Source organism: Acanthochromis polyacanthus, chromosome 2, assembly GCF_021347895.1.
Source record: "Acanthochromis polyacanthus isolate Apoly-LR-REF ecotype Palm Island chromosome 2, KAUST_Apoly_ChrSc, whole genome shotgun sequence".
NCBI classification, from domain to species: Eukaryota; Metazoa; Chordata; class Actinopteri; family Pomacentridae; genus Acanthochromis; species Acanthochromis polyacanthus.
In genome coordinates, this window is record NC_067114.1 from 40,030,822 (window position 1) to 40,052,046 (window position 21,225).

Sequence of the window (21,225 nt, forward strand, 5' to 3'; positions counted from 1 at the left end):
TGGTGTCATCTTCAGCCTTTGTTGGCGATATAGGGCTGCTTTCTTTCACACCCGGCTTTCCTTGACTGTTGTACCCATATCCGGCCATAGATACCATAAACTCAGGCCTATTTGAGCCAAACATCTCAGTTACTGGGCTTTTTATCTCCTTCTCAGACTTCTCTTTGGCCCCCTTTTCTGTATCAGAATCAACAGCACCCTCCTCCTCCTCCTCCTCCTCCTCCTCATCTTCTTCATCTTCTTCCTCCTCATCGTCATCAAGAACTTCATCATCATCATAGTCCTCCTCGTCCCTTGCTGTTAGTTTTCGCATATCGATTTCCAGACACGCTCCTTTCTCGCTGTAGCCGGTGGCAGCAGGTTTGTCAAATGCCGTCATAGAGGAGTATGACGGAGGCTTTGCGCTTTCAGTCTGGCTTTTAAAAGTGTCCTTTTCTGATGATAAAGAAGTGGTTGAGGCTTCAGGTCTGTCAGCCACCGAAGGAAATCGACTGCCATCGCTAAATTCAATTGTCTCCTTTGGCTTGACATCTTTGTCAAATGGAGGCAAAGCCGAGGAGCTCTTGGTGTCCAGCCACGATGAGATCGACAACTCTTTTTCAAAAGCAGCAGTGACTGATGAAGGTGGTTCGTGTTTTTGCAAAGCTTCACCTTTCACTTCAGTCTTTAATGTATCTTTCTCCGTCTTCTCTAAGGACTCCTGATGATATGAATCAGAGTCCATCGAGCTTGTTTTGCTATCATAAACATCACCATAGGAGAATGTTTGCCATGCACATAAGGTGTGTCCTGCCTTATATATACAGCCTTTTCTTTGCCCTGCTTCTCTGGAAAATCATACAGACTGAAGTGAACACTCTTCTCAGGCTCTTTTACAGTAATATCTGTTTTCTCTGTGTGATCACCTTTAAAGTCAACTTTCCTGCACCAGTTGTGAAGGGCTTGGCCCAACCGCACTTGGAAAATCATCATCTTTTTCATCTTCCTCATCTTCCTCATCAGAGAACATCACTTGAGGTTTTGGTTTCTCCTCAATGCTAAAGGACACTGCTGTCTTTTCTAAGATCTTGACTTCTGTTTCTGTCTTTGCAGCAGACTTTTTCTCAAAGGTGAAGTCATCGTCCAAGAAGCAACCTTCCTTTGCTTCCATGAGTTTAGCCTTAACAGTAGGCTGTAGATCCTTTTTGGCATAGTAGTCATCCTCATTGTCTTCCTCGGATTCTTCAGAAGCTTCAAGCGCTGTCTTGTCACCTGGCAGGCCGATAAAGGAAGTGTTGTCCGAAATGGTGACTGATTTCTCACTTTCTGGAGGTCAGCTTTCACATTGCTCAAAGCCTCATCTTTGTCTTCTGTCTTGAAGGGTTTGTCTTCGGTTGGTGAATAGCCACTGCTTGTTGGCACAGATTGTGTTGGGGAAGCCAGTTTCATGGTGCTGTCATCTGGACTCAGGCATCTTTCCTCGCTCTCCTGCCTGGAGTGGGACTCTAATCCAGGGGAGAAAGATGGAGGCGGTGAAACAGGCTTTGTTTCAGTCTTAAATCCATCTGTACTGAAGAGAGTCTGGTTGTCTTTGGACGCCAGTGTGGTGGAGAAAGGACTTGAAGAACAAGTGGCGGATGGGGATTTCTCCTTCTCCTGGAGCATCACGGAGGCGGCGTGTTCGTAGCCCTCTTGCAATTTACCCAGAGGGATGTCAACATTTGGGGTCTGGTCCTCATCTTCATCGTCCTCATCATCTTCTTCTTCAGGAGCTGCTTTGACCTTTGCATCTCCCTCCAGCTCAGCAATGTTAGGCTGATACTCATCAGAGGAAGGAGACTTGAAGCACTTGTCATCTTCTAGAGAGGAGGTGGGTGAGATGGTTCCAGCTGAGTGGAGATAGTCCTTCCCCTGGGCAGCCTCTGGACGTGAAGGGACATTGTTGATGGTGTCAAGCATTAGAGAGTTCCTTCCGACATCCTCAGTTTGAGGTGCAGTCACCGAGGCAATCGACTGGTCTTCAGCTACAGATGTTGCAAACGATGACAGCTTGTCGTAGTCTGTGATGGATGTTGCCGAGGAGATATGCTCCTCTTCTGCAAGAGGAGCGGCAATGATAGCAGGGTAAGGTGCAAGCTCAGGCTCATGACCTCCTGTGAAGGCTTTGGATTTGACATCTGCAACATCTGTGGCACTCTTCATCTCTTTGATACCATGCATGGAGTCAAAGGTCCAGGGACATCGGGGACAGAAATGTCATAGGAGCCCACATCATAGCGCAGTTGTGGGATCCTGTCCTCTGTCTCCTCGTGGATCTCCTCATCAGAGATTGTCTGTTCAGTCTCAGAGTAACCAGGGATGGTCTCATCTTGGATGAAGGAGAACTGCTCCGAAGCGGCAGAAGCTGCAAATGCTTGTCCAGACAGGGCTGTGACTGGCTTTTGCTCAGTCGGCTTTGTGTCCCACTCCTTTCCACTTTTTTTGACCTCGTCAGTTTTGTATTTTAAAACCTCATCATCTTCTGTCCCTTCAAGGTCAGCCTTTTCAATCACATCACCCTCCTCTTCTGAGCTGTCACTCTTTTTGATCTGTCTTTTACAGAGTATTTGTCATGTTTCTCCATTTTCTCCTCCTCATACTTCTTATCAAAACCATCACTTGCATCTTTCTTTAGAGTAGCTGCAACCTGTTCAGATGCACCCATGTCTTCATTGTTTTCTTCAGGTTTGACAGGAGATTAGGTGAAGCAGACTTTACCTCAGTGGCAGGCGGTGTGGCTTTCTCATCAGGGAAAACTAAGGCTGAAACCTTAGTATCTGCAAACGCTGAATGCCCAGACATAACATCATTCTGTATTGGCTCAGTCTTATTTTGGATAGCTCCTCTTGTTTTAGAGCCTCAAAGTCTTCGGTAAGGTCTTCAGGTGAGGACACGATGGACCTGTCAGCCAGAGCTGCTGCCGCAACCTCCTCAGGGATGTTCTTTGGAACTGGCTTTTTCTCATTTGCTTCCTCTTTAACTGCTTTATTTTTGTCTGTTTTGGGTTTAGCCTGAGTCTTGGCCTTGTGCAGAGTTTTCCTCACCTCAGGGGTGAATGGCTTCAGGTCAGGTTTGGTGATTTTCTCAGCTCAGGTTTGCTTGGGTCCTTCTTTTTGTCCTCCTTGGCTTTACTTTCTTTTTTCTCCTCTTTTCTTATATTCTCGTCTTCTTTACTTTTTCTTTCTTAATTTCTTTTTCTCTTTGTCTTTCTTTCATCCATCTTGGCAGCTTTCTCTTTAGCAGATTTTTCTTTGGGTATTTTCTTCTTCTCTTTCTTCTCTGCTCCGGGGGCCACCTCACTGTTCTTCTGTTGCTTGGTGGCTTTTAGACTCTCACTTTTGAGCTTCTTCTCTTCTTTCTTTTCTGCTTTATTCTCTTTAGTGGTGTCACTCTTTGACTCGTCCTCCTGCCCACTTGTTTCCTTCTTAGTGGTTTTAGCATGTGGTTTGGGTGAAGACTTGAGGCTCTCTTTGCTGTCAGTTCTTGATCTTATTTTAGTTTGTTTGATGATAGGAGGCGGTGCTCCAGATGATATGTCTTTCTGAGTAGCCACTGGGTATCGCAGAAAGTCCAAATGTTTCAGTTTCTCAAGCCCCTCAAAGATTTTATTCTGCGGCGCATTTCCTGGGAAAAGCACCCGGACGATCTTTTCTGTAGGACGATGTGGAATCCAAACAATGAGAGCAGTAACTGATGTCAGGTAGGGGACAGATATTTCTCCTTCTTTTCCATTTGGCATCATAATCCCAGTCTTGGCTTTGCTGTTCCCAGCCCATTTTTGCATTAGAAACTGCATCTCTTTGCTTTCTTTCACAGGGTTTAAGACATACATGTCTAGCTTTCCCACACCAAGTTTGTGGAACAGCGTAATGGGCTCAATGGTGTTGCTGACTACCCTGTGAAGAGGCTCTGGTGTGATACCAAGCTTGTTGAGGTACTGCAACGTCAGAGATGCTTCTTCAATGCTTCGCTTTACTTTCAGTGTGGACTCGGGCATCCTCAGCTTCTCTGGGACATTGAAGAACACAATCCCAAGTTCAGGGGAGATGAGGTTCTTCATCCAGTCACCATTGCTGCTGGAACCAGATCCTTGGTTACGTTCTTCCTCCTGCTCAGCAATCTTCCTCTGGAACAACCCATTGATTCCGGGGAGGTTGTCTGCCCCAATATGGGTGAGCAGAACAGAATCGATCCTGTCCAGGTGGCGAACCAGCTTCCAAAAACAGGACTTCCGGTCGGACCCTCCATCCACCAGGATGTTGAATCCGTTGACGGCGAACAGAGCAGAGTCTCCCCTGCCTCCAGGGAAGATGTAGCAGCAGGGTTTGGACAGCTTCAGAAAGCCTCCGGAGGTTGGCGGCTCCAGCAGGTCAAAGGGTGATGGCACATCCACTGTCTCAGAGACATACTCTGTGAACTCTGTGACTCCGTCCATGTCGGGAAGGTGAGGTTCGGGGTTCAGGCGGTATTCCAGAAGATTTTGTAGCGGCTGCTGCTCCTGGCTTTGGCCCAAGGAGCTCCAGCCCCCGTCTCCCTGACAGGAAACAGTAAGCCTGGACGGCTGCTGTGAAGAGGCCCTGGACAGGACTTCAATCACCTGAAACACAACAACAGGGATGAACAACCTTCAATAACTGTGCTTATCGAATCTGTCTAAACAGAGGTAGAAGTATTTAGTTTGAAAGCTCGCTCCACTTACTTGAGGGTTGGAGACAATATCGGAAAAGTGTTGCCAGGTGAAGGCTCCACTTTGCAGTAGGATGTCGCCTCCCTGTTCAGAGCTTTGACCACTCAGTATCAGCAACTTATTTGCAGCGGAGTCAGTGATGAGAGAGCGAGTCTGTGCAGAGGACAGAATGATCACAAGTGCTGACAGAATAATAAACCTTTGTTAACATCAAAACAAATAAAGTCACATGGCTCTGTACTGGCAAGGTGATGGCCAAATGCAAACAAGGACAGCTAAAAGTCTGCATAGTATTGACTTATTTTCCTTCTTAATTTCAGAGCTATGGAGTTTTATTGTTGCTAAATTTCTCCTGTTTGATGTCAGCGAGGCAACATTGAGTCACTAAGTGAGAAGTAAATGGCAAGCTGAAGAAAACAAGCATTCCAGCACCATGAGTGTGAGACAAAAGGTCAAATATTGAGTATGAACTACTCATCCTGCACACCAAATATAAATGCAGCTGTCTAAATTTACCCTCAGTTTCTGTCCTGAAGCAATCATGGTTGCTCTGAACCCAAAATAGGCTGTTTGAAAGCGTCTCTTCTATTTTTACCCAGCAGAGGAGACAAAGAAATACAAGATTTGTTTATTTTGGATAACTGCTTTTAAAAATTCTGATTTAGTCACTGAGTAGCTGAAGCGGCTGCAGCATTAAGAATATAGATTAAATGGAGAACACTGTGTTTTCAGGCAATTTCTGGGAACAGGAGAACAGCATACGATCGTGTTTTACCATTTAAGTCTGTGTCACATTCTGTAAAAAACTAAATGTTTTTAAAAAGTTTTCAACTGCAGTTATTTTAAACAACTTACTATTATTGTACAGGTTTTCAAGTTTTGTTAAATTGCAGATCATAGCTGGTGAATTCCCAGAAAAATAATGTAATTTTACAAATGGTTAAGTCGACCTTGTACAATGTTTTACTGTAACATTACACTCTTTTATTTACTGTGTTTGAATGAGCAAAAATATAATGATCTTACAGATATTTGTCATTGTTTGAAAAAAAGCATAATATAGACTGAAAAATGGTAAATATTTGTTAAACTGTTGTACAGCTTTCCCTGTTGTGTGTTGTGATTACAGATAACGGCGAGTAAAATCACAGCAAAAAGTATTCATTTACATGTTAAACATAAACAAACAGGGCTAAACTGTAAATAATGTCAACATCAAAAAACTGCATTTTTACAAATGGTGATAATGACTTTTTTATGTTTAAAAACACTCTTTTCTACTGCATTTTAAATCAGGAAAAAACATTGTATGAACAAAAATATGTATACTAGGGATTGAATATTTTGTTCAAACATTTATAGATTTCCCCTGTTTCGGTAAATTACATCAAATATCAAGTAAAGTAACAGAAGGAAAATATAACAATTTACACACTGACTGTAAAAGAAGCAAACCATGACTGTTGAAAATGTCCACATCAAAAATTGTATTTTTATAAATGGTTGTTTTTATTTGTTCAATTGTGAAACCTCTACTGTTTACTGCATTTAAATCTGCAAAAATGTCATTATTTTACAGATATTTGCGGTCATTTTCCTGTGTTTTTTTTAACATTCTCTTCTTGGCACTCTTGCTGCCAGATTGTACCTATTTTTTATTCATTTTCGTGTTTTCTTTTTTTGCAGTGCACAGCAGGTCTTCAGGCGAGAGTGACGACATGTTCTCACATTAATCAAAGGAGTGCTGCTCACTAACAGCAGAGACGTGGATCTCCCACTGTGGACGAGTGATGAACTGCTGTGTTCCTTATAAATGAAACTGAGTCCAGCTCAGACTGAACTCGCTGGCCTCAGACTCGTCCGACATGTTTTCATCACCACCCTGCGGCTGTTTTGTCTGCGCCGTCCGGACGTGACTCACCTCTGAAGCAGCGGTTTCCTCTGATGGGTTCACCAACACCACTGTCTCCAGGACATCACTCTGATACTGGAGGATTCGCTGGCCTACAGGAAATACAAGAAAATAAGCTTATAAATACCACAAGGTCAGAGAGAGATTAATGGATACTTGCTGCTCTTATTACATGTAGGGATGAACGACACTCATCAAAAAGAGTCACTGGTGGGATGCAGGGCGTTTTTCTGGTTCATAATGAGAGACTAGTCATGACTGTAAGCATGATTAGTCCACATGCAGCAAAAGCAATCAATCCATGAGACCTTTTTAGACAGAAATCTTATTCTTGCTTATTCTTGCTATTTCTGACATTACTAGCATGTAAACATGGGCAAACAGCACTGCAAGAAAAAGCCTATTGGCATCATTTTCCTGCACTATTTACTACAATATTTAGATTATACAGTATATTTAAATTTGCTGTTCCTCAAAATGACATATTTTTGCTCCCCTATTCCTCATAGTCCTGTTTATTCTGCTGTAGCAGGAACCAGTAGTTTTTTTGCACCATTAGTTGGTAGAAACTGCATGCCTTAGCTGCAGTTTGGCACACTGGTGCTTTAACCGTCCGAATCCCTAAACCTGCATGTTATCTTTATAATAATCATCAAGACTACACATTTATCAGAGACAAAAACTATAAAAGCAGAGAGACTTGTTCAGACTTGAGCTTATTGTGTGACACATCAGGAAAAACACCCAAATCTGAGCTTAAAGTCTTGATATTACATCAAAATCGCTTCATTCTACAGGTGTTTTGCCAAAAAGTAAACATGTCCACAACAGATTCTGTTAAAAACACAATATAATCTGTGCTCCATTGTACAAATTAGAAGCCATAACTGACTCAGCTGCGACCAACAAATATGTGCAACAATACGAGAACATTAAAAGCAAAACAATACAACAGCAAAATAAATTAGATAAAAGGTCCATTAAAGGTGACTCTGCTCAGCCAAAGGCCAGGGTGAACAACTGGGTCTTAAGACGAGCTTTAAAAATGAAGAGGCCATTTGCAGACCGCACAGAGAGGGGCAATGCGTTCCACAGCATGGATGCTACAACTGCAAAGGCTTGATCTCTGGATTTCATGAGAGCTCGAGGAACGTCCAGGACCATCTGGTCAGCTGACCTCGGGCTCTGGAGGGTTGATGCACCTTAACAAGGTGAAGTAAATATTCTGGGGCCAGTTCATTCAGAGACTTAAAAACAGATAAAAGAATCTTAAAATCAATCCAGAACCAAACCAGAAGCCAGTGCACACCTTTCTTTGTCCCGGTTAGGAGAGGAGCTGCTGCATTCTGAACAAGCTGCAGACGGTCGAGTTCTGACTGGTCAATGCAGACATACAGGGAGCTACAACAGTGCAAGCGCAATGTAGTAAAAACATGGATAACTTTTTCTAGATCAGCCCTTCTTAGATAGGGTTTGACTTTGACTAGAAGACGAAGCTGAAAGAAGCTAGCCTTGACAACTGAGCTGATCTGCTTGTCTAATTTAAACGCCCCATCAATAATAACACCAAGATTCCTAGCCTGCGAGTTTGAGCAGAGAGGAAAATATAAGATACTGGATCAATAAAATAAGTGCAACATGGGAGGAGCAAGTTGTTGGAGGATACAATCTGCATGGTGAAACATCTTTGTAGTTGATTTGCAGAGTAGGGTTTGTAAAAATGTAAATAATGAAGTATCTACAGCATGTGGAGTCACTTATTCTCTCTTTTTATGGCATTCTAACTCTGTCATACTGAACAGAATACATGTTTGAGTTCTCTCTGCTTCTACCCATGGCGTCCATAGAGGTGCAGGAGTTTATACTGCAGTGAAAAACGAGACACCCAGACACCGCTTACGGAGTGAAGCGAAACGACTGGAGTCTGCATGCTGACATTATCACAAAGCAATCTTAGTTTTGCATGGTGGCGTTTATAGCTCAGCTGAGGCTGGTGGGAAAGTAATTATTTCTGCTGGATCATAAACCTAAAGACATTCTGAGCTGATGATGGAGCTGGATGAAGAGTTGGGATCACTAAAGTTGGAAGAGGAACCAATCCAATATAAGATGAAATATTTCGGTCCAGGCCCAATTCTTGCTGCACTATGCAGAATATAACCCAGAACATATGTCAGAGCTTCCTGAGCCCCGCCCAGCCTCCCCTTCTGCTCACTGGACATCTCATCTCTCCACGTCCACTAACCAAAGCCCCCATGACGAGTTTAATCCTGCTCTTATCATAAACAATAATGCACAAAAAATACATCTGGAGTCACAAGCCTGATTGGCTGTTGCTATGGGGACGCCTCGCCGGCTGCTGCTGCTGCTGCTGCTGCTAGCCGAGTTACACTGACCCAGTCTTGGCTGAGGGAGACGCATTGCAGCATTTCTACGGGAGGGAGGGGAGGCTGCAAGAGAGCGGCATCCAGGCAGCATCGCAGAGGGCCGAAGCAGCAGTAGCAGCAGCTTCATGAGCATGCAGGAATCTATATTTAGCATGAAAGATGTTGCTCTTCCACCTTTAGGAATGTGAAGCAGCTGACACGGGCCATTTATCGCTGCTGACGGAGCACAGAAGGCGTGAAAAATGAGTTAATACTCAGGGGTTGAACGTCAGGTCGGAGAATCTGTCATAAACAATTCACAAATACAAGGTGCACCTTTGCAACGATGCAGTTTTAGCAGGAAATCTGTGCAAATCAACAGCTTGTTCGGTGAGTAAACACACTGAGGTCCAGGGTTTTTTTCACTCTGAAACAGGTTAACAAGCTGCATTTGCTCAGCTGCTGATCTAACAAGTAGAGAGGAACCACAGCAAAGGCATTTATTTACTGTGTGCAGCACGTACACTGTATTTTTAATGAATAAACAAGAATAAACTGACACAATATTGACCGTTGTTATGTGTTTTTTGGTTTAATGTTTCCTCTTTTTTTCGTCCCTCTGTCCAAAAAGCTTAATTTTCAACTCATCCAGTCAAAGAACTGGTGACCAAAAGCTTCTTTTTATTGTCCAGCAGAGCTTTTGTGTGTCTGTCTTGGAGAAGTGAAGTCCTTCTTGGTCTGTTTAATGGACACCAGCCTCGTTCAGTGTCTGATTGACATGTTGGAACCAGAACTGCTCACATTCATCAGGATGATTATTGGATTCTTCTTGACCTGCAACGTCTTACCAGCTCAGGGGTCACTTTTGTTTTCCTATCAGTCCTTTGCGTGTTTTCACAGTGAAATTGCAGGAAATCTGCGCCAACCAACAGCCAGTTTAGCAGCTTTTTTAGTGATTAAACACACTGAGGTCCAGATTTTTAAAATTCTAAAACAGGTTAACAAGCTGCAATAATAATAATTATTATTATAATAATAACCAATAGTGAGGAACCACAGCAAAGGCATTTATTTACAGCGTGGAGCATGAACTTTGCATTTTTAGTGAATAAGCAAGAGCTGGCAGAATAAATTGAGACAATATTGACCTTTTGATGCAGTTTTTGGTTTAACGTTTTCCCCTGTTTTTCACCTGTGTCCATTTTCAACTCATCCAGTCAAAGAACTGGTGACCAAAAGCTTCTTTTTATTGTCCAGCAGAGCTTTTGTGTGTCTGTCTTGGAGAAGTGAAGTCCTTTTTGGTCTGTTTTAATTGAAACCAGCCTTGTTCAGTGTCTGATTGACATGTTGCTCACATTCATCTGGATGATCTCTGGATTCTTTTCGGCCATTAAAGTTATTTGCAGTTCAGGGGTCACTTTTGTCAGCCCTTTGGGGTTTTTCACAGTGAAATTGCAGGAAATCTATGCAAACCAACAGCTTGTTCAGTGAGTAAACACACTGAGGTCAAGGGTTTTTTTCACTCTGAAACAGGTTAACAAGCTGCATTTGCTCAGCTGCTGATCTAACAAGTAGAGAGGAACCAGTGGATGAATGTTTGAATGCAAAAACAACCCAGCAAAGGGATTTATATACTGCGTGCAGCTTGAACACTGTATTTTTAATGAATACACAAGAATACACAAGAGCTGAGGCAATATTGACCTTTTTTGTTTGCTTTTTTCACTCGCAGAAGCTCATTAACCACCAGGAAAGCCAGGTTTATGCATACATCTTATATTTTCTCCTGTCAGCTACAAGAAAGTCAAATATTTGGCTGCACGTTTCAGCACTTTCTTTGTGAGTTTTATGGCTTTAATCCAAACCACCACAGGTATTCTGCAGACCTAACGCTGCCGGCCGATTGGCTCTGTGCGATTGTGAGCCACCGGCAGCTGTGTTTGCTCAAACACAAAGTGAGTTTTACCAACAATGCTGACAACAGTTAATAACTGGGTTAATTAAATATCTGCACAGACTGTCAACATTACCTTTGGGGAAAAGCTGCCAAAAAATAACAGCTAATTAACGGAATATTGTTGATTGTGGGAGCCATTTTTCAAGATGTTACACTCGTGGACTGATCTGAAGGTAGAAGGACTGACTACCTGGATTATTTTATCCAGAGATGCACGCAGCATGAACCATGTTTGCCTGAACTTTTGTTAACATGCTGTACATGTGGTAGGTTTTTGATTTAAAGCAATAGTTTCCTGCAGGTTGTAAAGTAAATATCTATGCACTAACGGGCCTCTCTCTTCTGAAATGTTGGACCGTTTCACCATTTCAGGTCTGATATTTACTCAAATCACACAATCTGATGACTACAACACAAATCGCTCACAACTCACAGTAAAGTTACATCCAAAAATATTCATATTAATGCCAAATTTTTATCTATAGTTATTTTTATTTGACTCATATGCTTCCTCTGGCTGGAAATGACATAAACAAGTAACAAAAGACAGTAAGACCTCATGCTAGAGATGAATTTGAACTGTTTCTATGTTGTTTTTTTCAAGTATTTTTACTAATATTGGTCTCAGTCAAAGCATTTAGTTACCGCCACATCAGTCAAACTCTTCTTATAATTGCTGAAAACCTTCTGCATGTATTTCATGGATTTTTTTTTTGGTACTTTTGTGGTAGTCTCCAGGTTTTTAAGTTTGAAAGTTCCTTTTCGTCACCCTGGTCTTCAGTTCCTCCACAGATTCTCATTTGGATTCATGTCTGGATTCAACTTGTTTTCTATTTTTTTCTGTTTAACATTTTTTCACCACTTGTAAAGCACCATGTTTGACTAAGGTGATTGTGTTCTTCGGGTCTTACTTCTTTCCTTTATCCATGCGCATTTAGTGTATGGAAAAACTTCATTCTTGTTTTTTTGTTTTTAAAAAACAATAATGGCATTTTGTAAACAAAGGGTCAAAATTCTAAAAGTTAGTCCCTTTTAGAATGTCAACCCTTTGTTTACAAAATATAATATAAATAATATTTGGTAGTTATGATCAGGACTGATGCTTAAAATTTTTAAATAATAATATATAAGATAAGATAATAATAATATATAAGTTTTTTATGTTTTTGAAGTGTGAGTTTTGATTAAAAAATAAATCAATAATGCATTAGGATCAATGTTGGTGCTTATCACGCACACATTAGAGACTATGGTTATGAAAAAACTTACTTCTTTATGCTTTTTCCACGAAAAAACAAGAGTTACATTATGTAAACAAACTGGCATTTAATGGGTTGATATTCTAAAAGTGAATAAATATTTGGTAGTTCAGAGGCTGCATTGTGATTTAAAGCTGTTACTCTGTGAAAGTGGAAAATAATAATACTACATAAGGTTTAAACGGTCCTCTCAGTTCCAAAGTGTAACATTTTAATTAAAAACTAAAATAATGAAGCATTAGGATCAATGTTGGTGCTTATCATGGACACATTAGAGACTATAATTATGACAAAATTAATTTTCTGTCCCAGATAGCATCTCATTTTCACCACATTTGATGGTTTGGATCTTTTTTCTTGGAGTTGAAATCTTCTCCTTTCTTTCATCTCTGTGCCCAAAAAACTCCATTTTGTTCTAAGTGATGACCAGAAGCTTTCTTTGTAGTCTAGTTGAGCTTTTGAGTGTCTGTATTTGAGAAGTGAATTCCACTAGAGACACCAGCCTTCTTCAATATCTGACTGAGATGTTAAAACAGTACTGGTCCCATTCACTATGTTGGTGCTGATTCTTGGATTCTTCTTGGCCTCTAACATTCTTTACAGCTCATGGATCACTCTTGTCTTCCCAGCAGCCCTTTGAGGTTTCAACAGAGAGGAACTCTTTGTACTTCTTTATTCTCCTTTGCACTTTGTCCAGTGCACTCAGTGGCTCTTCAAACCACTTATATATGATTTTATAGCTTCTCCTCGTCTTATAAGCAACTGTAATGCACAGCTCTGCGTCTGTGATGGTCTCATGTAATAAAAACTCACTGAGCTGTTTGGCTGGATGGACAGGAACTGACTGGAGAACTACTGCGTCAGCTTTTCTCACTTTAAAGTGTAGTAGAACGCTGTAGAACATGGTAGGAAATAAACTTTATTTGCCCCATGCGGTTAGTTCAAAGCAGTCAGATGCAGAACGGAACAACAACTGTACAAAAATAATAGCAGCCAAGCATTGGTTAAAATGGTAAAAAATAAAATAGAATATGACGGGGAAAAGAATATAAAGTCAAATATTGCATCGATCAATGTAAATATGGAATTAAAATGATACAGAGGTCCAAGTTTTCTTTACCTGAGGTGTAATTTAAGGTGCAGATGGATTGAACAACGTTATAAAAGCTCCATTTTTCTCCATAATGTGCGACATTTTCCAGGGTACGAATGATTCTGCCCATGAGATTTTTAGTAAAAATGTAGAAATAGTTAAATTAAACATCTCTACCACAGTGTCTTACTATCTTCAGTCATTTATTTATAACATTTACAGGCAGGAGAAACCTTTTAGTCAAATAAAAATCCACTATAAATCAAAATTTGGCATTGATATGAAAAATACGCTTCTTCTGGCTGCAAATGACACTAACAAGTAACAAAAGGCAGTGAGACCTTGTGCTAGAGATGAATTTGAGCTGTTTCTATGTGTATTTTTTAGTATTTTTACCTGTAATGCTAATAAATCTTCTGCCTGTATTTTGCTGCTTTTGTGATAACCTCCGGGTTTTTAAGGTTAAAGCTTCCTCATCATCACTCTGGTCTTTAGTTCCTCCACAGATTCCCATTTGGATTCAGGTCTGGACTCAATAAAAAACTTTACTTGTCCCCCTGCGGTCAATTAAAAACAGTTAAACACGGAACGGCAGCAACAACTGTACAATAGCAGTAGCAGCCGTGTGGTGCTTAAAATGGTTAAAAATAAAATAGAATATGCTGGGAAAAAGAATAGAAAGCAAAATATCGTAATAATATCATGTACATATGGTCCTATAACTGCACAGAGGTGTGAGGCTAAATAAAGGAACTACAGTATTTACATGAGGTGTAATTTAAGCTGCAGGTGGATTGAACAATGTTATGGAATTTGCATTTTCTGGACATCAGATTTTTAGTAAGAATTAGTCAAATTTATCGTTACTATCTCTAACACAGAGTCTTACTTTCCTCTGTCACTTATCTATAACATTTCCAGGCAGAAAAACCCGTTTAGTTGAATAAATAATCACTAGAAAGCAATCATTTTGGGCTGAATTGTGCTATTTCTTTTGATTTAAAGCACCAGTGTTTTGTCGATTCCCCTACAGGAAGCTGTACGATAAATCTGAATGATTTAACTGGGTAAATCCTGGACAAAATCTTTGCTTCTCTCTTGTGAAATATAAGATTGTTTCACCATTTCACGTCTCTAATCCAAAACCCTCGAACAACCCAAGGCTTCTGGGGAAATCACTCATATGCACATGTGCTCTTCACACAATCTCATCTCGTATTTCTAGAAAATAACATTTTTGTAAGACTGTGAGACTTTCAGAGATGTTCTGCAGCTTACAGTGTCGATTGATGGCATTTAACTGGAACCTCGAACAAATCCAGGAGTCAAATCTCACTAATAACGCGCCTCATTCTTTCATCTGCTGTATCTTAAAAGCCTGGCAGCCGCTCAGGTGTCGTCCTCCTCATAGACGTTGTATAAGCAGAGACATTTAATGTTGAACACGCTGCTGCTTAAACGTGGCATTTAAATGAAGTGATCAAAAGGAACACGATGTTCTGTTCTCTCGTTTTGTGCTGATGTCTTGTTTCGCTGTCTTCTCACCACTTTCCCATCTTCCTCTCCGTCTGGTTCAGTTTAAGAGCTCAGCACACTAAAAGTTCAGCCAAATGTTGTATAATTTCGCTTCATTTTATGTCAGAAAAATGATGAGTTTAACAGCGAAGGTCGATTAAGTCTGTCTGCAACAACTCTTATCTTAAGTCTCTGTTATCTTTTCTTTCAGCGGGGAAACTAACGGCCACAAAGATTAAGGACAAAAAGTCGGCTGATGGCTTTTTTCTAATAACATTCGTGTTTCCAGCTGACCGACCACACAGTTATCATCCATCATTATCTCATCTCTTCCAGCCTCTAACCGGTAGATCGCCGCATTAATCTGAGCTGCTGCGTGACACCAGAGGAGGAATCTCAAAGACAAAGTGGGCCGAGCTGTTTGTACAACCTTCAGGTCGACCCACCAGCATGGAGAAACAGGTAAGAACTCTTTTATTCAACAGAGAGACACAATCCAAAACAATAAAAGCACTCAGAGAGCGCAGTACTCCACCAAGGCTGCTTAGTTGTTTTGTCATTTCCAACGGATGAAATCTTTTAAAAATTTGGAGTCAGCAGTAGCCTAGCCGCGCTAGACCCATGTTCTGAAGACGCAAGGGTCTAGGCACGCTGGACAGGGAGGGAGGCGGGCTAAAAGGTTGTCTATCAAATCAGTCTGCAGCAATTGGGCAGGTACACAACCAATCAGCGCAACGAATAGGCTCCTAAAGCACCGGAAATCAGAGGATGCGGTAGTTCGGTGAAGCCTTATTTATTCAGTCAATGGGTGAAGCTCAAGTATATTACAGACATGTTAACAGAAAGATTATTCAGAGTCGGTGCTAATGGAGCTCAACGACTGTTGTCGTTTTTGTTGTCGACCCTGGCAGAGAATGAAATTCGTTGCCGTGTGTTGTCTAGCGCGGCTAGGCTAGTTGTTTCCGGTTGTTTCTGTCAGAATCGTCGCGCCTCTGTCGTCACTTAGTTACACCCGCCTTCTGACTCTACACTTCATGGTGATTCGTCCGGCCAGTTTTAGGAGCATCCAACCTCGAACCTTATGGAGGGTAACTAGACCCACCCTGGCAGAGAATTAAATTCGTTGCCGTGGGTTGTCTAGCGCGGCTAGGCTAGGTCAGCAGGGGTTTATTTGTAGTAGGATTGTAATCATGTGATCATCTGCAGGCAGCTGACATAGTGTTCACTTGTAGTCATACTTACAGTGACGCCGTGCTGCTACCTCGCAATGGTACAGAAATCTTTAAAAAATCTGTGGATCCAGACTATGAGCCGCATCACTGCCAAAATCTAATCACTTGGTCCTTGTGTCATTTCTGACCTTCCTTGAAAATGTCATCCAAATCCGTTCGTCCATTTTTGAGTAATGTTGCTAACAGACAGACAGACAAACCAACACCGATCATCACAAAGCTCTACCATGTTCCTTGGTGGAGTAATAATTCCAGTAAACCCTTTTTGTTCTAATTTGCCCTTGAAAAAACAAACACAAACGCAACCCTGCAGTCTGTCTGTATTTAGAAACAGAATAAATCTCCTCATCCTGACCAGAAAACATTCGTTAGGTTTGGTTCTAACATTAGAGAAGAAAGACTAATGGTACTGAATGTGCTGGGGAAAAAAATCTTATAATCTTACTAACTTATCCAGGTTGCTTCCTCCTGACTGGATCCCTGCTTGCGTTGTTTCTACTCTCAGATGTGTGTTGCTTTGGATAAAAGCATCGGATAAATGAAAATGCTTTTCTTTTCTTCAGTCACTTTCAGTTTCAGATTTTTTTGCAAGATGTCTCTGGGAAGGCAAATCTTTTTTTTATTTCATGCTTCATTTATGTATACGCTTTCTAAAAATTAATATTTAACGATAATCAGTAACAAACTAGTCAGATTTGGCGTCGCGACTACTAAGAACAGAATGATACATGTGTCCGTCGTTCTGCGCTAAGTTGCTGATTTTGTTGCTCTCGTCGGTTTTTCTGCAGTTTTGTCCACTTGAAGCATTTTGGTTTGCGCCTGTTATCGCTTCTTGGAAATTATCTCTTAACAGTGCTAAAAAAAAAACAAGAAAAGCTCAAATTTTCACCTTGTAGAAGCTGCAGCCAGTGACTACTTATGATTTCTCTTAAAAATGATGAATTTATTATCATGAGAGTTGCACAGAGGGTATTTTCTGATTGGATATTTGATTAATTGACTAATTGTTGCAGACTAAAAACTAAATATTTGTTATCACAGCTGCAGAATTCCTACTTCTGTTGAAGGTGGAATGACATTTTAATTAAATAGAAGCTGAAAATGGAGTGTGTCTCCTCAGGAGTCCAGGTAATCTGATGACCAAGAACCACGTAGGTGTTTGATTATTGCGGGTAATACTAATAATGTGTAAAGATAAAATTAGCAGTCGTCTCCTGCAGACTCGACCCACAGTTCCTCCCCGTGAGCGACACAACGCTGCCACTCCAGCCTGCTAATAAAAAAGCTCTGCATGTCTGAGAAGCCCATTAACGCCTCGCTCTGCTCTTTCCCGTTTCCAAAGCATCCAAGGACAATCTCCTGTAAAGCCACTCGTGCTCCCACTCATCATCCAGACTGTTATCATGGAAACAAACGCGGCCGAGCGGCTCTAATAACTGCAGATGAACTGAGGCTTGAGGACAGTCAGTTTGTGGTGTTGCTGCTTTATCATCACTGTGTTGTTTCCTTAGTAACATCTGGAGAACAGCTGGTAGATGTGATGGAGGGAAAGAATAGCTTCAAATATGGTCACTTCTTGGTGCTTATTTTTGTTGTTTATGAGCGATTTTTAGTAATTCTGAGAAACCGTAATCCTATAGTTCATGTTTTCTTTGTTTATAAGATTTTTAAATTATTGTTTGGGGGTTTAATGAGCTATAAGTTTCCCTGAGTTTGTAGGTTCGTGTCAGTATGTTTAAAAACTCAACAATATATATTGAAAATGGAGCTGAATGTGCTGCAAAGGTTCCAAGCATTGCAGTTATCTGCCAGTGCCAGGTTAAGAATTACGGATTTAATTTGTCTTCACCAACTTCATTAACATTTTTTTTGCTTAGTCACTTTCAGTTTTTAGATTTTTTTTGCAAGGTATAAGCAAATCTTATATTTCATGTTTTCTTTATTTATAAGCTTTTTAAAATTATTATTATTTTCATAACAGATAACTGGCTACAAACTTGTCAGATTTTGTAATTTTGCGTCACTACTTTTAAGAACCGAATGATTTATTTGTTCATCGCTCTGCGCTACGTTACACATTTTGTTGCTCTCATCGGTTTTACAGCTGGTTTGTCCGCTTGCATCCGTAAGCATGTTGGTTTGCGCCTGTTAACGACTGAAAGGTTCCAGACTAACGCCAGACTAGGAATTATTCTGGGTCCTCGGCTTACATTGAAAGTCCATTTCTACGGTGTGACGTAAGTCGATTTTGCTGTAAGTCGGAACTCCGGTGAAAATGTAAGCAAAGTCGTTACGTACATCATGATATCAATCAGTTTACTTGTACAACTACAGAAATGAAAACAGTCATTAGCTCACACTGAAACACAACTCAGGAGGAAAATACCGTCAAAAATGTAAACAAAGCCGTCTTACAGCACTGTGTGACTACTGTATATACAGTGTTCCTCCACTCTGCTCGCTGCGTGACGACGTATTCGTCCGCTCTGCTCGGCAACTAGTTCCACTGAACCAGTTCCGTCGTAGCAACAAAACACCATAAGTTGAGGATGTCGTAAACCGAGGACCTCCGGTGCTTATTTAGTGTCTTTATTTGGCTTGTTTGCACTTCAATTACACTGGTTGTTCTCAGATTTCAGAATGCGGAAATGGGAAAATTGTAATATTATTTTTCAAGCTTTCTGTATTTGTAAGGGCGTTTTTTCTTCAGAATTCCAAACTTGCCATCATAGTGTGAAAAAATTGACAGGAAAAGTACAACAAAGCGTGAATAATTTTGCTTGTTTTGAGAAGCTTAAGAACAAATGCGTGCTGTTTAACTTTACAGCCCGTTTCCTCTGTCCTGCCGTTTGCTTTTCGGTTACAGAGTGAGCATATTTTAGTTACTGCAAATGAATCAAATTTTATGGAAAACGTTGTTTAAAGGCATTACAGGAGATTTAATTTCCTACGACTTTGAACGTAGCATGCGCATGCGCACATACAACCTCTCCCTCACCCCCCTCTAACCTCCCCCCTCTTAACATTTACGAAGAAACGCCCCCCTCCAGAAACTTGCGTAGCACTCGTGAAGTTGTCTTTTACGGCTGGGTCCCCCTGGATCTTTATCTGCCATTATGTAAAAAAGATGAGCAAAACAAGTCGCCAGCTAACTACGAAGCTATACCAAAGCAACACATACAGAAAACACGTAAGTCCAAGGCGTACGTAATCTACGTAACTAGGCCTGAGCCGAAAGATTTTTGATTGACAGGAAAGGGAGCAAACCAAACGCCTCGGTCCGAGCGCATTGATTGGCTGATGATTTTCAGGTCCTGCCATGTCCACAGTTATTTTTTTTTATTTTTTATTCTTTTAGAGACCATACATACAAGTCTACTAAAGGTCAGTATATTCATTTTATGTGAATCAGACAAATTAAACAAAAAAAACATCCTGCATAATGCCTTTAAATCTTTTTAAAAACTGCCAAAAATGACACCATTCATCAGAGCCAGAAATTGTCAAAATACAAATAATGGTCGGGTTTTGAACACTGCTATGGTCCCTGAAAGATTCTTGTGTGACCAACAGTTCTGTCAGGAAAATTAATCAAATATAAGCTTAAAATTTCATCTACATCACTTTATTCTATGTGTCTTTTTAAAAAAAATTGCTAACTTCTACCCACTTTGGTGCAATTGACAAGCAATTAGATTCGGCAGTGGCTTGATGACTGGTCGTGATAGGGATTTAATAGATTTATTGAAAATGGCTGTGATGTATTTGTGACAGAAATAAACCCTTTTTCTGCTGCTTTTCCTTCATAAGTGACTCAGCTGGGACCAACAGTCTCGTGACAAAAACTCATCGACTATTCTGCTGAGCTGCAGCGTTTCCACAGAGCGGAGAGGAGGCAAATGTGGGAGCAAATGAAATTACAACTCGTAAAATATCCAGAATATGTAGAGACACTATTTTTTTCAGCATTGGTGGTAACACATGTGGGCACTTTGAAAAAATGTTGTACATGTTGATTCCAAGTTTTCTCATTTTTTAAACTACTCAACTTTCGTTTTCCTCATTTTAATGATTCAAGTCATTCTAACTGTGAAGACATTTTAGATTTTTTTTTCTCTCCTTCTACTCATGGTTGTTCCGTTCCCATAGAGGTGCAGGATTTTATAAAATATGAGCCCACACTGATTAAAAAACAGTGCCAGGAGCAAAAAATGCTGAGAAGATGCAAAGAAAATCAGCTACAAGCTTGTGTGGGTTTGTGGATTTTCTTTGCATCTGTTATTAGTCGAGGATGTTTCTGATTTCCTCAGATCTTCCTGAAAATATTCCAACATCGGGCTGAATTCTGTCGACACTTTCTCAGATCATCCATATTGTATGAGCAGCTATGAAGCCTGGTATATTCACATTTTTAAGCTTGCAGCCTCTCTGCTGCAGACACATCCTGGAGGAAGTAGTTCCACTCTGCGATATAAGATGGTGCAGAAGAAAAGCTTCCCTTCACTTGAAAATCTGAGCTCTGGTAGTGAGTGGGTGTTTACAGCATGACAGAATAAATCCAGAGCTGCAGCCTACACACTCCTCCTGCCCCGGTGCACCATGGGAAGCGAGTTTCTGCAGCCGCTCTGTTCAGCGGCACGTTTTCTGTCAAGTAAAGGCCACAGCTTCACGCTCTGAAACGCCACATAGGGCCAGCAGAGATGTCAGCTGTGTGTTCATACGGTGTTTATTAGTGAAAGTGGATCATGGCCCACATATGTCACCCTGTTCAGAGCCACAGGGGTTAAAAATACAGCAGGAAAATGTTGGCTGTGGTGCTTCATCGTTTCCACTGCTGAGAAGTCACACAGGAAAAAAAAATCACTGCTGCCATGTAAAGGCTTTTTCCACTGTCAGAGTGTAAGAGATGGCTCTGTTTAGTAGTTGATGTGCCACACTGTTAAAAAAACATTCACTAAATATAAAACTGTGAAAATCTGACAGCAAGCGTACCAAAAACTTGGTTAAAAACATTACAGTAAATTAAATTAAATTGATATTATATATCAAAACTGCGAGTTCTTGAGGCCATTTCCACAACTTGTACTTATTTTTTATAACTTGTTTGTAAATTTAATTATTGTTGTTCTTTTTATTTATTTTCTTTTTCTTTTTTTCCGTATATATATCATGTCTTAACTGAGTGA

At 40.8% G+C, this 21,225-nt stretch overlaps 1 protein-coding gene across 1 annotated transcript in view; it reads right to left on the minus strand.

The window, feature by feature from the left end:
• map1aa (microtubule-associated protein 1Aa) overlaps positions 1-21,225 on the minus strand; it is a 75,677-nt gene that overhangs the window by 6,976 nt on the left and 47,476 nt on the right. Inside the window, 11 exon segments of the mRNA XM_022197404.2 lie at positions 2-768; positions 771-924; positions 926-1,302; positions 1,305-2,210; positions 2,213-2,566; positions 2,569-2,718; positions 2,721-2,849; positions 2,852-3,097; positions 3,100-4,615; positions 4,718-4,858; positions 6,627-6,709. Coding sequence (XP_022053096.2) covers positions 2-768; positions 771-924; positions 926-1,302; positions 1,305-2,210; positions 2,213-2,566; positions 2,569-2,718; positions 2,721-2,849; positions 2,852-3,097; positions 3,100-4,615; positions 4,718-4,858; positions 6,627-6,709 — 4,823 coding nt within the window.